Source organism: Megalobrama amblycephala, linkage group LG7 (assembly GCF_018812025.1).
Source record: "Megalobrama amblycephala isolate DHTTF-2021 linkage group LG7, ASM1881202v1, whole genome shotgun sequence".
NCBI classification, from domain to species: Eukaryota; Metazoa; Chordata; class Actinopteri; order Cypriniformes; family Xenocyprididae; genus Megalobrama; species Megalobrama amblycephala.
In genome coordinates, this window is record NC_063050.1 from 36,296,348 (window position 1) to 36,313,875 (window position 17,528).

General features: G+C 34.9%; 2 protein-coding genes across 2 annotated transcripts; one reads left to right on the top strand and one right to left on the bottom strand.

The window, feature by feature from the left end:
- Positions 1–158: 158 nt before the first annotated feature.
- LOC125272438 (methylthioadenosine phosphorylase) lies at positions 159–11,953 on the top strand. The gene is made up of 8 exons (XM_048197256.1): positions 159–291; positions 3,249–3,335; positions 4,050–4,108; positions 4,504–4,671; positions 8,509–8,611; positions 8,703–8,942; positions 11,269–11,391; positions 11,541–11,953. The coding sequence occupies exons 1-8, from the start codon at positions 241–243 to the stop codon at positions 11,577–11,579; spliced, it is 870 nt and encodes a 289-aa protein (XP_048053213.1). The 5' UTR covers positions 159–240; the 3' UTR covers positions 11,580–11,953.
- A 733-nt stretch (positions 11,954–12,686) lies between these two features.
- On the bottom strand, positions 12,687–16,206 carry cdkn2a/b (cyclin-dependent kinase inhibitor 2A/B (p15, inhibits CDK4)). The gene is made up of 2 exons (XM_048197259.1): positions 15,615–16,206; positions 12,687–13,585 (listed from the first exon to the last, which is right to left on the bottom strand). The coding sequence occupies exons 1-2, from the start codon at positions 15,747–15,749 to the stop codon at positions 13,334–13,336; spliced, it is 387 nt and encodes a 128-aa protein (XP_048053216.1). The 5' UTR covers positions 15,750–16,206; the 3' UTR covers positions 12,687–13,333.
- Positions 16,207–17,528: the final 1,322 nt, after the last annotated feature.

A 17,528-nucleotide genomic window follows, 5' to 3' on the forward strand; every position in this document is an offset into this window, starting at 1 on the left:
GTTAATGACATTATTATTTTGACGAGTTTTCATGGTGGCGTTTTAGTGTGCTAAATCATGCACCATAATGTTTTAAGACATTTTATGGGGGGAAAAATGCTTTAATTTCATCCCATAAATTTGAAATTAATTATTACTTGGTTTAGTTAAATCACAGTAGGCGGCGCTACTACATTTGTTTCGTTTGCGCAGCGGCATAAAACAAGAAAGAACTAGGAAGCTAGCTGATGTTATAGCCTAATGCTACACGAGGAAGCATTGAAGAAAATGGCATCGGACAGTCACGTAAAGGTAAAGTGAACATTAACATCATGAAATTTGACACATGAGTTAATATTATATAAGAAAAAAGTTTAGGAGACGGGGTACTGCAGTGCTTCACGTCAACACGCGAAAGAACCAAATGTTTAATTACTTAGATTCTGAAATAATCATTAAGTTTATAATAATATCTCTGTATTGTAATCGTTAGAATACAGAACTTCTCTTTCTTTCCAAGGCAGCAGCCTGTTTCGCACTTTATAGAGCATGATGAAAACCTTATATGCCCATATGCTTCACCGCTAAACTGTTTCCTGGCTGCATGGTGAAGAGATCATGTCGCTAGCTAATAACGCGAGTGTTCCTCAAGGGGGCGCCATGTAGACGTGTCTTGATTTAGTATTTGTATATTTTTCTCCCCCACGTTTCCATGGTATACTGTAAAACAATGGTCATTTAATATGTTTTAAATGCTTTTATTGGCAAAAACATTCCATATATGCAAAGAGTCAATATTTACAGTGTTGACCATTTTTCTTCATAACCTCTGCCTTATTAGTGCTCAGAGTTGATCACAATTTGTGGGCTTCTGCTTTTGTATTTATTTCTTTATTTATTAGATATTTTTGTGCTTATGTTAATTATGCAACCTTATTGCAGTGTTACTGACATACACTACCATTCAAAAATTTAGATCAGTAGGAATTTTGTAATGTTTTTAAAAGAAGTCTCTTCTGCTCACCAAGGCTGCATTTATTTGATCCAAAATACAGCAAAAACATTAATATTGTGAAATATTATTATATATTTAAAATAACTCTTTTCTATTTGAATATATTTTACATAGTAATTTATTCCTGTGATGCAAAGCTGAATTTTCAGCATCATTACTCCAGTCTTCAGTGTCACATGATCCTTCAGAAATCATTCTAACATGCTGATTTGCTGAAGAAATATTTATTATTATTATCAATGTTGAAATCAATTGTGTACTTTTTCCAGGATTCTTTGATGAGTAGAAAGTTCAAAAGAGCAGCATTTATCTAAAAATAGAAAGCTTTTGTAACATTTAATACACTACTGTTCAAAAGTTTGGGGTCATTAAGAATTTTTTAAATGAAAGAAATTAGTACTTTTAATTTAAGAAGGATGTATTAAATTGTCCAAATGTGACAGTAAAGACATTTATAATGTTACAATTATGTTATAATGTATGTTATGTTGATGTTAAAGCTTTCTACTTCAGATAAATGCTGTTCTTTCGAACTTTATATTCATCAAAAAAAAAAAAAAATTGTACACAACTGTTTTCAACATTAATAATTGTACTCTGAATAAAGAGCAATCATGCTTCCATGGATAGACTACAGAGTGCACTTTTCCAACTGACCCTAAACTAATAGTAAAAAAAAAAAAAAAAAAACAACTGTAAAATCTCTTTGTTCTTTCTCTGGTTCATGGTTTCTTCACTGGTGACTTAAACCTCAGTGTATTATTCTTAATAACTATATTTATAAATTTATACCAAACATTTTATAACGCACTTCTGCATGACCTAAGGGTCTTTATCTTTTTCACTTTAAATAAAATGCGGTAGTTTCAACTTTAATACCGGTAAGAGACAATTCTGAAAAACCCTAGGGTCAAAAATCCGGAAGACCAATTCGCCACTGGTTCCCTTGCGATTTTAAATTTGGGGTTTTAAAGTGAGTTTTTAAATTTATGACTAAAATAAGGTCTGTGGTAAACATAACTTGAATGTTTTGCTCTACAACATAAATTAAACACACCAGGCCTGGTCCTCTCTCATCTTTTACTGTAGTCACTTTTATCCTTCCAGAGCTCCTCTGTGGGACTTGAGACTGGTGTGGCACACAGGTGACGCTCATTAAAGGATTAGTCCACTTTTAAATAAACTTTTCCTGATAATTTACTCACCCCCATGTCATCCAAGATGTCCATGTCTTTTTTTCTTCAATCAAAAAGAAATTAAAGTTTTTGATGAAAACATTCCAGGATTATTCTCCTTATAGTAGACTTCAATGGGCACCAAACAGTTGAAGGTCATAATTGAATTCACTGCAGCTTCAAATTGTTCTACATGATCCCAGATGAGAAATAAGGGTCTTATCTAGTGAAACCATTGCTCATTTTCTGAAAAAAATTGAAAATTATATAAGTTTTAAACTTAAATGCTCATCTTGAACTAGCTCTCTTCTTCTTCTCCTCTATTAGAATTCCAGCAGTGTAGACACTGCTAAGCGTAATACTGCCCTCCACAGGCCAAAGTTTGAACTAATTGTTATATACTATTGAACTAGCATATTGCATATAAAACTTAGTTCAAACTTTGGCCTGTGGAGGTCAGTAATACATTTAGCAGCGTCTACACTGCTGGAATTCAAATAGAGGAGAAGAAGAAGAGAGCTAGTTCAAGATGAGCATTTCTTGTTAAAACTTATATAATTTTAAATTTTTTTCAGGAAATGAACGATGGTTTCACTAGATAAGACCCTTATTTCTCATCTGGGATCGTGTAGAACAATTTGAAGCTGCAGTGAAACTAATTTTGACCTTCAACTGTTTGGTGCCCATTGAAGTCTACTATAAGGAGAAAAATCCTGGAATGTTTTCATCAGAAACTTTAATTTCTTTTTGACTGAAGAAAGAAAGACATGGACATCTTGGATGACATGGGGGTGAGTAAATTATCAGGAAAAGTTTATTTAAAAGTGGACTAATCCTTTAACACTCACACCACCGGCCTCGCTCTTATTCCCATGGCTATCGGCCCCGTCCTACTTGTCACAAACCAGAATTGTCCATTTTGTTTCATGGTGATTTTAACCACATCCTGCTATACATGATTTGTGTCAATATAAAATAATTGCGAGTGTTGGAAATGTTTTTTCAACTGCAATTATTTATAACAACTGCAGATTCCATCCCACCTTCAGATATGTCTATAATATATTATGTTTTCATAGATAGGAATAATTGGTGGATCTGGCCTTGATGATCCAGATATCCTGGAGGGAAGAACAGAACGATATGTAGTCACACCATTTGGAAAGGTGAGTGTCTGCACCGTGTCTGCTGTGCTTTCTAACATACGTGTTTATAAGAGAGCACATTTGGAAATTAATATATGCATTTGCTTGAATTGAACTGAGAAGTTGAAAAAAAATTATTAAAGGATTAGCTCACTTCTGAATGAAAATTTCCTAATAATTTACTCACCCCCATGTCATCCAAGATGTTCATGTCTTTCTTTCTTCAGTCGAAAAGAAATTAAGGTTTTTTATGAAAACATTCCAGGATTATTCTCCTTATAGTGGACTTCAATGGTCTCCAAAGGGTTGAAGGTCAAAATTAGTTTTAGTGCAGCTTCAAAGGGCTTTAAATGATACCAGACGAGGAATAAGGGTCTTATCTAGCGAAACGATCGGTCATTTTCTTAAAAAAAATACAACTGCATAATTATGCTTTATAAACAAATGATTGCCTTGCAAGTGCTTCAACCGTTTGGAGACCATTGAAGTCCATTATAAGGAGAATAATCCTGGATTTCATCAAAAACCTTAATTTCTTTTCGACTGAAGAAAGAAAGACATAAACATCTTGGATGACATGGGGATGCGTAAATTACTAGGAAATTTTTATTTGAAAGTGGACTAATCCTTAAAATAACTAGGATTTTGCTTGAATGTGGTCAACAATAGTATATCACAGATGGACAGAGCCAGAAGTTTATTTTTTCACACCCATTTCCTCCTCTCTTTTGACAGCCATCTGATGCTCTAATTTTGGGCAAAATAAAGAATGTTGAATGTGTGCTTCTTGCAAGGTAATTACACTGGTGTGTATATATAGTAGATTTGCTTTGACTAAATGCTGATTTATACTTATGCGTCAGACCTACACTGTAGCCTCTGCGGCATAGGCGCGTCAGTTTTCATTTATACTTGTACGCCGTTGTCCGTGTTGATGTGCAATTACACATTTAGGGAGAGGTTCTAGCAGACCAACCACAGCCCTTGTGGTCCGAGTAGAATTGACGTGCTGTTACAATTTTGGAGAGGTGCACATCAGGCTACGCCATAGGCTACGTGTGCTACACATCCTGCGACATACTAAAGGCGTAGTTTTGACGCAGAAGTATAAATCAGCCTTTATACTTGAAATTTCTGCTGGTTTTATATTTATGAAGGACAAAAGTCTAATCTAGAACTACCCCACAAGGCATGGGAGACAACACACCATCATGCCCACAAATGTCAATTATCAGGCCAATATTTGGGCATTGAAGGAAGAGGGCTGCACTCACCTGTTAGTCACCACAGCATGCGGTTCTCTCAGAGAGGACATCCAGCCTGGGGACATTGTTTTGATTGACCAGTTTATTGATAGGTAAGTGTTCATTTCTCTATAATCATTTGACATTACACTTTTAATTTCACACTTAAAAGAATATTTTAAAGTCAAAATAGGTGGACCATCAACAGTTGGAGCCATACTCTTAACAATATTGTATGAAGAAAACACTGAGACATCCTTTGTTGAAGGTATTAGAGTGGACTCCCACACTAGAGCTATTCAGAGTCAAGGAATATTCTTTTGGATTCGACTCCTCATCCAGACACAATATCAAAACTGATATCGCTAAACAAACCAGAAATTTAACATAAATTCTTCTGCTTCTTTTTCCTTTGGAATAATTAATAAGAATGCTTCTTATTTGCTGCTGTTTGTAATAATCTAAAGGTGCTGTATGTAATTTTTTGACTGTACTAAACTATAAAAATACCATAATATGTTTGCAAGTATTTAGGAAACATGCTAAGTTCACATACTCATTTCTCTGAAAAACAATGCTGCAGCCAGTTATTTACATTGAAATGTGTGTTCCGTGTCGGAATATCTGTTTTTGTTTTGGTCTGTGTGATTCTGCCCACTGCCAATATACCCAGTAGTATTTCGACACCCCTGGTTGCCAGTTGGCAGAAAACACCGTGTATTGCAGGCATGGAAGCCAGCAAATAAACTAGGTCATAGATCGCAGATTCTACTCAACCTAAAATGCCTCACCATCCATCTAAAAATCTCTTTGAATGGGAGCACATTAAACATGGATAAATCAACTCATCAACTTGCATTGTAAGTCTCCTCGCCTTCCATTTTCAATTGCACTCGCTCCTGTTGCGTGTCCCCAAAACTGGCAACCCACGTGAGCATTGAGTCTGAGGAGAAGGAGGGGGTGGGGGAAACATCTCTCTCCAATATTTTGAATTTGGACTGCAGTACCCATTTCAACCTTTAGCTGTCAATATGACATACTGCACTAATTTTTTATTTTTTATTTGAATGTCAAAAGTTTGAATGACAAATTTCTATTCACTTTTGTGCTGTAGGGGAGATAAAGTTCAGTCAGTTGACACAGAGTTTACTGAAGACAAAGTTCTCCAGTCTTCCGAAGTCCATAGTAGGAGTAAGTGGATCCAGCCTCAAATTAGGGGGCTTTCACACTGGGCTCGTTTGCCGCGGTCCGAGCCCGGGGGCGATTGTTCCCGCTGCTCCCTGCAGTGTTGGTCTGGTTTCACACTCAAATTGATTCTATCGAACCCTGGTGCATTTGCGTTCATCTTATGTCATCACAGACGTGCACGGTGCATGATAGAAAACTGAACGCGTTTTTTATTAATTTGGTGCTATTATGTGCAGCAGAGTAAATTACACTTGTGTTTACTGTATATGTGCCGCATGTAGATGGTTTTCTGCTGCTTGCATACAAACTATTTTGAGGAAACGGCTGATTGCCATTCATTTGCCGCTCTGATTGCACTGATTGGCCATTGTGTTCACACGCTCAACAGATATGTCTGTGATTGGTTACAATGATCAACACTTCAAAACATGTTCTAAATAGACATATTTGATGCTCTTCACAGAGTGCTTACACCGATACACACGCATTTGAAAGCAGGCGTCTATCAGTGGATATATTAGGGATCTGCTGCATTTTCACATCTATGCTCAAAAAGGGGAATGACAGTTAAGGGGTTAAAACATGATTTACAATTCATTATATAATGCAAGAAGAGGAATCCACCACCTTTAGTGCTCCCTGGGAAACTAATCCATTCCAGTTAAATCAAATCTTTTATTAAACTTTAATATTCAGGGATATATATATATACACACACACACACACACACACACACACATGTCATATCATGTACTAAAATGCAAAGGTTATTCCACAGCTTTCAGTATATATAGAAAAGGTAAATGTATGTCTATAACAAAAAGTATGTAATATATGTACATATACACATACACACATATATATATATATATATATATATATATATATATATATATATATATATATATATATATATATATATATATATATATAGAAGAAAAGTAATGACGTTATGTATACTTGCATACATTCCCTCTTACATATCTATTTAAAAGATATGTAGTAATATGCAAATTCCTGTTAATATCAAATACTATTAAGACGTTTTCCCATTAGATTAAGAATTATATAAGAAGAGGGGGAAAAGGGGGGGGGGGGGGTATTTAGATGTATATATTCCATGGTAATTATGTTAATAATATTGTTGTTGGTGCTACCACTGCTGTCCTTCAAGTACTGTAAGTTACACAATGAGAAAAAAAAAGACAAAGAAAAAACAAAAAGGGGAATAAAAAAATAGATAAAATAAATAAATTAAATAAGTAATTAAGAGAAAAGAGATCTTTGGGTGGGAACCAAAGAGAGAGAGAGAAATTAGGGAAGAAGAGAGAGAGATAAGTAGGAGGAAAATTAGAGATAAATAGAGAAAGAGAGAGAGATAGTTGTTTCATGCCGAAGATAGAAAGTCATTGCGAAATACCACTTGAGCCCATTTCGTATTCATTCGTAGGTCATCGGCAGGCCCTTTTTAAGCCACTGGAGCATGACCTAGTTAAGGCCTCGCCTTAGTTGATTGATACTCCAACAAGGTGTACAACACATGAGCCCATTTCTTATCACTTCGTAGGTCAATGACAGGCCCTTTCTAAATCACTGGTGCATGACGTAGTTACGCCTTGCCTTAGTTGATTGACACTAGTAGTTGCTTAGTTGGTGCTCAATAGTAGTGATACTGAAGTCTATGCTTCAGCCAAGTGTCATCTTGTGACCATTCAGATCTTATTAACTTCAGCAAATTTTATTTGCTTTTGAATGATCTGGCATAAAGACATGTACCTCTGTCTTTTATTAGGAAGTCTTTACATTCATTGGCCCAATGGGTCATGCGTAGTTAATTAATGTCAAAAGTAGGCCAAACTGCTTTAACCCGTTTGCCCCTGACAAAACCTAAATTTTTAAACAATTGTGATAGTGGCCACTGGCAATGTTTGTGTTTTGAACTTGGAGCGACACATAAATCATGCATTTTTAATGTGGATCATTCCGGAGCAGGTTAGCCATGTAGTGCAAGTTACCATGGCAGTAAAAACCAGTGAAAACCAGTCCACCTTTTTGAGGCCGAAAGTATGATAAAACTAATCTCAAACTGACCTGGACAGCCACTGAAACCAGCTGTGTGTGACAGGCCTCTTGTTGTAACAAAACAGCTTGAATTGTAGCCAGGAGTGAAAAATCCCCATTTAATTTTACCTGAGAATTATTATTAAATTATTAAATTACTTCATAGATAGTTAAATTAAGAACTTTTAAAAATGTGTTGTGAGGTAAATATATTTTATGTTTTAGCTGAATGTCACAACCTTTGAGAGGAACATTTCCTTTTTCTTAAGAATTACATTATTTTGAACAACACATGCAGACAAATTCTTAAGAGGGTCACACACTGGATACATCTGGCGAGTAACACACCGGCGTAATATTCAAACACATTGTTTTCTATTAGTATACTATACACACACACCGGCTCCACCGTTTGGCTTAAAATCCTGCTGTTGGTTGTTGGTGGTGTTGGACCATTTTGTCATACATTAAACTCTAAACTCATTGATGCCACTTTGTTCATTGTTGAAGTGAACATTTGCCTGTATGACGATTAGAACCGCCTTGAACTTGAGGACACGAATACAGAATGAGCGATACTTGCCTGGTGTGCAACTGGCTTTATTGTTCCTCACAATGCACCTTATCAGTTTGATGCATATTCTTTTTGATTTTCTTCTTAATTTCTAAACCAAAATGTCCCACACCACCCTGAATTCAAGGACAACAAAGCGTGTTCAGACATTCTATGACGGGCAGCCCACCAGCCCCCCAGGTGTGTGTCACATCCCTATGGCTGAACCTTTCTGCAACAAGACTAGAGAGGTTAGTGACATTTCCCAGCTGTCTGTCTCTCCCACTCATTTTTGTTCATCTTATCTTATTCTCTTCACCTTTTTCATAACTCCTCTTGTAGGTTCTCCTGGAGGTTGCCCAGGCACTCGGTGTGAAGTGTCATACTCGAGGGACAATGGTGACCATAGAGGGTCCTCGCTTCTCCTCTCGGGCAGAGAGCCTTATGTTCAGACAGTGGGGTGCTGATGTCATTAACATGACCACAGTACCGGAGGTGGTTCTTGCCAAGGAGGCCGGGCTGTGCTATGCTAGTATTGCAATGGCAACTGATTATGACTGCTGGAAAGAGCATGAAGAGGCGGTGAGCACATAGAAGCTTCTGTCTGTCTGTGTGCATGTTTGTGTGTGTGTACCTACTTAACCATATTCATATTTTTGGGGACATCCAGGGGCTCAAAATCCTGTCATTGCTGGTGTTGGACCATTTTTTTATATATTGTTTGTAAAAACAATATATAAATAATAGGGCTGGGTCGATACATCGATTCTCGATCGATACAATGAATCTGGATCGATCCTGATATTTTCTCTCTCGAATCGATTCTGAGCTTAGTTTTAACAACAGATAGCACTCTAGGCTTGTTTTTAACCGCACACTCTCAAACACTCATGAAGAAGACTGCTGGACAGCATTCGTGCGTTCGGCTGAGTCATGTAAGTGGTTAAATATACTTGCACCTTGGCTCAGAATGCTTTTATGATGCAAGATCTGTAATTCACTTCAAACTTTTCGAACTTATAAATGATTATTTTAGGTTTAAGTGGTGTGTGTAAAGGAACTGGAAGCAGGCAGTGTACGAGTGTCTCTAAAGCATGTAAAGTAGTGCCATCTGCTCCGAATCGATTCGAGAAAGAATCGTGATATCAGAATCGCTCCAGATCCTTCGTATCGCAAATTGAGATTTGATTTATTGTCCCAGCCCTAATAAAGTAAATGTTTTTTTTTAAATTGTAAAAATACTGCAAGTTTTCTGTCAGCAGACCCCCGTTTGAAAACTCTTTGGTTATAGCATTTATAATAATTAGCTGTAAATTAAGTTTTTAGAATGTCCTCATTAGATAAGTAAACATGTGAACACATTTGTTTTTGTGTTCTTCAGTTGAGTCAGTTGAGTTTACACCATTATTCCCACTTAGCTGTGCACAGCTGCACGCTTCTGATGTTACTCCCACACAGACCAAAAAGATTCTGTGCAGGAGGCAGACTCATAAAATTTCTTCAATCAGCTATGTGAATGGGAAGTTTTTTCCATTTTGTTTTCAGTATGGAACTGAAACTTAACTGATCAATTCTGTGCCCAAATACACATTCAAAAGATTTCAAATGCAAAGTGCTACCAAACACTGCCTGATTAATAAACAAATTTTCTTTCTTTGTTTCATGAAGTTTTTTTTTAAGCTACACTATGTAATGTTGAGTAATTTAGTAATTTACTTTTGGTCAAAGGGAGTTTGATAAATATTTATAACCTTGTACCCATACAAACCCTGGTATTCCATTGGTCCATATGTTTGTGGTAAATGTTGAGGTTTTTTTATCCATTCTCTCGTCTGCTCATCTGCTACTTCTCTACAATGTAATTAGAGTGCCATAAATGGAAGCATTTGCCTCTTGGTTACACATGCCACATAAAAGCCCTTTGATATTAAAAAAGTTTTTTTTTATTTTTATGGTTAATTCTCATTGTAATTATACCATATAATCTTTTGATGTCTTGTCAGAGAAAGGCCATAATAAAGGGCAAATGTGCTTCTCTTGTGTTTATTCATAGTTGTTTGTATCCCATTGGTTTACAAGGATTGTTATAGGATATTCCTTTTTAAGTCAATAAACTCTCTACTGATTATGGTTTCCGATAGCCGGACAACCGGTTAGGCTGGCAGTTTGAAGCAATGTTTACTTCCCTTCGCAGTTCAGTCCTCCTTCCGAGTTCCTGCTGCTGACCTCTAGTTTTCACTCCCCACTTCACCACATCCTTCCGTCCCTGTCCTGTATTCTCATTCTCTCTCTGACTCATGCACAGACAATCATACACATTTTGCTGCAGCCAATTAGTCAGTTCCTCTAAAGGAAAACATTGATGATAAAAGAATAGTCTGTAGTTCAGTTTTCTTTTTTGATCACATGTATCGTTCTTGTTGCCGTCTTTATTCAGTAGGTTAACTATAGATCCTGTAATAGTTCCCTGTAGAATTTGAGTGTAGCTGTAGACAACTATGACTTACAAAGTCAGGCAGTAGAGACAATAGTCCATTTGTTGCTTGAGCATAAAATGTCTTCCAGTTTCAGTTTTAACTTGTGACAGGTTATACATGACTCATGGCAACCTTATCTGCTTTATCTGAATGGCCACAGGCAAATGTGAGACTCGTAGAGACTTAACAGTCTGAAATCTGTTATGTGGATTTCTTTTAGATTTGTTTGAAGAGGTAACCTGCAGTTTTAGAAATAAATGTAATAATTTTAAGATCATAATGTGTTGCTTCTTTATATCTTATTAGTTTATGATCTCTGGCTTGCTGGTCCATTAATTGCCATTATTGTATTCCTATACATTTATTTTTTTTTTTTTTATAAACCTGCATATACCAAACCTGCATATACCAAAGCTCCTTATTTATTCTAGGTGTGTGTGGACAATGTTCTGAAAACCATGAAAGAGAACGCAAATAAAGCAAGCAGCATCCTGCTCACAGCAATCCCACAGATCAGCCAGATGGACTGGGGGAGCACAATAAATGCACAAAAAGTGAGTTTAAAGCTCTTAAAATTAAGTAAATGGCTATTTTTCTTTTTTTAATATGTAATTATATGATATATTTTTTCTAAATATGATATGCATACTGAGTTAAAACTTTCCATGTCATAATTTTTGTTTTCCTTTCTTTTGTTGTCCAGTCGATGTCACAGTCTTCAGTAATGCTGCCCAAACATTAAAGTACTCTGCCATCAAGGAACATGAAGATGTGTTGTCTACAACTGCAATCATGTATCTGTAAACAAGTGACATTCTTACTGCTATATTAACCTAAATAAAAAAAGAAAAGGGTTTGTTTGTCAGCCACACCGATGAATGTGCAGTTCTTCAAAATACAGTATTATTTGTTTAAAAAAAAAAGAAGAAAAAAAAAAAGATGGACATAACTCCTCTTGTTAAAGATGAAGCATTGATAGGGGGAATGAACAGGTCTTTTGATTTAACAAATTGTTTTTTTCAGTGCCTTTTAAATGTAGTAAATGTAGTGTTTTTGGTTATAAATAAAGCTGTATACATTTCTCTCTTAACCACAAATAAATTTGTTTTTTCCCTATACAATTTCTATTAGGCTATTATATTATTCATATTGCCACATTTCAATGAGCAGTGCAGAAACTTCTCCATTTTGAGTCAGCAGCACATTTGTTTTTCCAGAGTTTTGAAAAGAACAGGCCTATTTGTAACAAAACATAGTAAAATGCATAGTTTTCAAAATAATATTTCTGCTTTCATAATGGAGGCCTTCTTAATCTGACTTTGATCTACAATAGTTTCTGAAACATTCTGTTTTCCTGTTCTATTTAGATTAGATCAGCTATGCATGTTGCCAACCAAACTGTCCTCTTACTGTATTCCAAATAATACATTGCAGAAATAATTTTACACAATCTCATAAGAGATAAACTCCCAAGTTATTAGGTAATTCTACAAATAACCAGACCTTTTGGCACTTTAAAAGTAAATTGTCTTCATGCAAAATCAAACTTTAAATAATTACATTTTTATACAGGTTATTTATTATTTACTTCTCAACATTTATTTGTCTATCTCTTACATAATACCATATATGTGCATTTCACACAGGTTATTTGCAGCAGCCAAGAGGTAAAAATATGTACTCTAATCAATAATGTCTACAATCAAAAGTATATCAATAATAATAAACATTCCTTTCCACATAAGCTAAATGGTTCTTTGGACTCTGTGTTTGGTGGGGCAATACTCTATAAAACCCAGTGAAACAGTTTCTGCTTCATAAAGAACAAAATACAGAATTTAAGATTGCATGGTGGAGTAAAACTATATGGTTTTATTCAAGCTAATTAAAAAAACAACATAGTTCTAACGAAACTATCTGTACACAAAAAAAAAAAAAAAAAAAAGAGGGAGTGGGAGAGAGAACTGAGAAAATGGCTCACCAAAATGTACATAAATCTCATGCTATTATTGCATTGTGAGCACAGGCTCACAAAACGGACGACTTGATTTCGTTATATTTCATCGATTTGACTCCATTTAGCTACATCATTCACCATGCCTAAATTAAGAACAAATATTTTGGATAGGCTATAGTAAATAATTTGTATCACTACGCCATGTCGTTAATGTTTCAGACTGAAGTTTGTGATTCTTTCCGTAGTTTTTAGCAAACATAATGCGTAGATGCTGCTATGTGTAGGCTAGCCTAGCCTATTCAAAAATGAAAAAAAAATGAAGAACTAAAAATTCATAAAATACAAAAAAACATAAAATATATACTTAAAATGTTTAAACTCCAAATAGGCTATACATCCACAGAAAAACATTATAGCCTATTACACAAAGTGCATTAACTAACTGCGCTCATTCGTTTACTTTTTAAAATAAGCTACCTAAATAGGTCTGCCATTTGTGATAAATTTTATGAAAGAAAAAAAAAAAAAAACTTTAGTGTTTAAAAACGACTAAGAAATTCAACCACGTCCACATGGTCAGTCTGCCGTGCCACATCCACTGGTCGTAAATTGTTGTGATCTGTTGCATTGGGATCTGCATTAAAGCGGATTAAAAGCTGCACAGTGTCCATGAATCCGGTTCTGGCAGCATCGTGCAAAGGAGTGCTTCCTGTCCCGGGATCAGGCAGATTAGGATCCGCTCCATATTTCAGCAGCAGGTGAGCCAATGGTGTGTTACCCATCATCATCACCTGAGAAAAGCGTTAAATGTTTTTTTCCCCAGAAAAAAACAAAACACATAATTGTTCCATTTAAAAATGGCTGCAATTTCTACTCTTGTATTAGCCTATTTTAATAATTAAGGAAGAGCTTTTTTTCGTTTAGTAAGAACATTGTAGGCCTTTTGTTTTCTGATAATTTGTGCAGCAATAGCCTAATGAAAATAATTCACGGGCAGTTAAATATATTTTATGCAACGACGCATTTTGTAACATTTATCTCGTGTTTTATCATATGAGTGTGCGCTTGCAATAACATTAAACATCTTTCGTTAAAAGATGAAAACATTTCACTTATAGGCAATTAATCTGACACCTAAAGCAATACGATGATCTTTTACAGTTCCTGAATTTTTTCTGCCTTTGTGTCTGTTCATTTAAGTTTACGAAACTATTAGCGAACATCGTTTAGGCACTTTATTTGACCCCTCCAACCTTTTTTTTTTTATTATTATTATTATTTTTTTTTATCATGTACAGAGAGTATTGCCAAATGGAATGAGCTGTAACACATCGGTTGAACCGACTTTATTAGCCCATAACGTGACAACAGTTGGGGGGAAAATAATAATAAAAAAATAATGGATTTGCAGCACAGAAGAAAAAAAAAAGTTTGCTTTTACCGTCTGGTTTAAAATGTTTGCAGTTACTTGTGACGGGTAGTGATGGGGGCTATTTATTTCAAAGAAGTTAGGCTACACTCTAAAAAATAATTTAAAAACAGCCCAAGTTGGGTTAAAAATGGACAAACCCAGTGGTTGGGTTAAATGTTTGCCAACGAAGTTGTATTTAACTCAACTATTGTTTAAAAATTACTGTATTGCTTTCTTAAAATTAACCCAAAGTAACCTATGTTGGAAATGAACATTTATTAATAAGCCTATGTTGAATAAATGAACATTTATTAATAAGTTTAATAAATAATAATTAAACGATAAAAATTTGTTTATTAATAAATGTTCACCATTTGATTATTATTGTTGCCTCTAGTAATTATATGTCTGATTTTTTAACCTATTTTGGGTTCATTTTAAGCCAGCCATTTATAATTTTTAAACAAGTTGGGTTAAATAAAACTGCCCAGCACGTTGGGCAAACATTTAACCAAATCTCTTGGCTTGTCCATTTTTAACCCAGCATGTCTAACAAAACTGAACAATAAATCCATGTTAAAATATTAAACTTTTGGCAATAATTTACACAGTTAAGGAATAGGATTACATTTATTTAATCAAGTAAATCGATTTAATAACTGCTAAAATGTGACAGTGAGACTTTTTTTTTTTTGTTCTTTAAGCACATCACTTTATATCGTCGTCTTAACCAGTCGCTTACTAGATACTTAGCTCTATCTTACATTAGAGACAAATAAAACAACAAAGATTTTTTTAATGTTTTTTTTTTTCTCCCTACGAGTTTAAAAATAAAGGTCATCTACGGCTATTTTAAAAGGTAAAGTGAAATATTTTAGGCTTAGCTATACCTCCACAACAACACTTCGCCTAATAGATAATACTATTCTTTATACTATATAGAAAAAAATAGGCCTACATTTTAAAATAAAGTTTTCAATGACATTATTAAAAGTTATTAGAATGCCAATAAACAGGGCCATAGGCTAGCTATTATAAATAGGCTACTAGGATATGGCCAGAATGTTGTTATTACTTACTACTTCTGTAAGGATAACTTAAAATAGGCCTATTAAATCCAAATTAAGCAAATAGGCTAAATAAGTAAATAAATTAATAAATTAAAATGAAATTCTGTAGCTTATTAAATCAGCTGCAAGAAAGAACTAAGCAAAATCCTAAAGTGATATTAGGCTAACATCATTTTGTGAAATAGTTTGACTTTTAGTAGAACATTTCTAAATGCCTTTATATTGTATTGTGATAATTAATATTGTATAGGCTATGTGCAGTCCGGCTTATTTAAAAACTTGGTTATTTATTCTTGTAAAAATAAAATCCTATAGGACATGTCTGAAAACGTAGCCTACCTGTATAGGGGTTCTCCCGAATCTGTTAACACTGTTGACATTCGCTCCGTTAGAAAGTAAAAGCTGAACACGGCAAGTGTTCCCAGTGGCGGCTGCTTTAGTCAGTTCATCCTCGGCATGCATCCTCTTCATCATCCGTCCACTGAAGAGTTTCACTTTGACAGGTCAGGTAAAAACAATAAGGATGAGATGCGAAAATAATCACAGTTCACGCTGCATTTCAATTTTCTCTGTCACCAGGCATAAAATGTTCTCCTGCGCTGCGTAAATGAGTTGAATCAGCTCCTTTATAAGTTGATGTGCCTAATATTTATTACACGTAGGGAGATATTTGTTCGGACTTGCCTCTAATGAACGTCACAGCAGAGCAAACTGTGCTGCAGTACTGTATGTACTGCGCATGCGCACTCAGCTGATCCAGGAAGACGTGGAGCTGAACGAATGACACGAATTAGCTAGCAGTACGGAGAGTCTGTTAATGTTTTAAAAACGGGTATTAAAGAAATTTAAAAAGAACAATCGCGAGAACGGGTTTTCTTTGTCGGTGTCCACAATCGTAATTATAAAACACATTCAAAGAAATCAGACAGATTTGGAATTTTGGAAGTCAGTGCTGTTCGGGAAGAATGGTTAGCCTACCAAAGAGAAAACATCATTTTTTAAAGTATGTATATTGGAAGAAACGCGATGTTATAACTAATAATGATGACGCACTCAGCATCTCACAATACTTTAAAATAACTAGATTTAGCACTGGATTGTCTCTAGAGAGTAGGCCTATTGATTACACTGCTATTTCCACAGTAGCCTTTTTAATAAGCCTATGTCATCTTGTCAGTAAAGGGACGCCCATATACACATCTGATGTTTGAGCCACATCAATAATAAAGCAGACATTTATGTTACATTTTGCATACGTTACACTTTTCTCATTTTTTCCCCTCAATTTAATAATCTATGTGCGTCTGTACGAAAGGACGGGGAATTCCAGGGATAGGCTACTGCATTAGGCTAATTCTGACCAGTATTTCGTCCTACTTTCCGTTTTATATATAGTGCTATTTTTCCATTGCATTGCTGTATAATAATTAATAATAATAATAAGACTGCAGCAATTAGTTTTTGGTTTTAGCATTTTTTTTTTCTTTTACAGTATTGTGCTTTATTCGTCTGCTATGTTTGGGTGTGTTATCAGTATTGTCAATTAAGATTTATTGTTATTTATTGAGTATAAAAGTACTAGAAAATTAATTATATAATCTGTCATATGCTTAACTGATCATAAACTGATCACATTGCTCATACTTAAAATAAAAGCTTTACATTCTGAATTGCAACAGTTTTGCAATTCAGAATGCAACATGAATGTCCACAAATCCCTCATTAACAAACAGACAAAAACAACTTTGATATTCAGCATACAATGTCAGATTTTCCAAAGGCACAAAATTAGAACAGTTTTGACTGACTAAATCTTATAAATGTTCATATTTGCATAAACGTGTAAATAAGAAGAGCATCACCATTCATTAAATGTGTTGAGATGAGATTTTGTGTAATCTATCTACAAAAATAAGGCAGGTGGGCTTCTTGCCCCGTCAGGCATCGTACCCAATAGTACAGTTTTGCATTATATAGGGGAACCATTTTGTCAATAAAACCTAACAAAAAAGATTTAATATTCAGAATGTTTTGTTTGTGATTATAGTGTTTCTGACATTAAGTTAAAGTGAGAGTGAAGTTTTTTTCATGGTTCATAAAAAATCCTACATAATTTTCTTTGAAAGTCATGATTTTCCCTTTGAAATGATCCCTTCTTGTGCGAAGATGCACTCATCATTCCCTGAAAGTTTTAATGGCATTTCCTGCATTTGGTGGTAAATAACATGGCTGAGCTGTCTGAATAACTATTAT

Excerpts from the sequence above, each read along its gene's own strand:
- LOC125272438 (XM_048197256.1), top strand. The coding sequence starts at position 241 with ATGCTACACGAGGAAGCATTGAAGAAAATGGCATCGGACAGTCACGTA. Across the intron at positions 4,672-8,508 it reads ATTGACCAGTTTATTGATAG|GACAACAAAGCGTGTTCAGA; the intron begins GTAAGTGTTCAT and ends CCTGAATTCAAG. Across the intron at positions 11,392-11,540 it reads GCACAATAAATGCACAAAAA|TCGATGTCACAGTCTTCAGT; the intron begins GTGAGTTTAAAG and ends TTTGTTGTCCAG.
- cdkn2a/b (XM_048197259.1), bottom strand. The coding sequence starts at position 15,749 with ATGATGAAGAGGATGCATGCCGAGGATGAACTGACTAAAGCAGCCGCC. Across the intron at positions 13,586-15,614 it reads TCGGGAGAACCCCTATACAG|GTGATGATGATGGGTAACAC; the intron begins GTAGGCTACGTT and ends CGCTTTTCTCAG.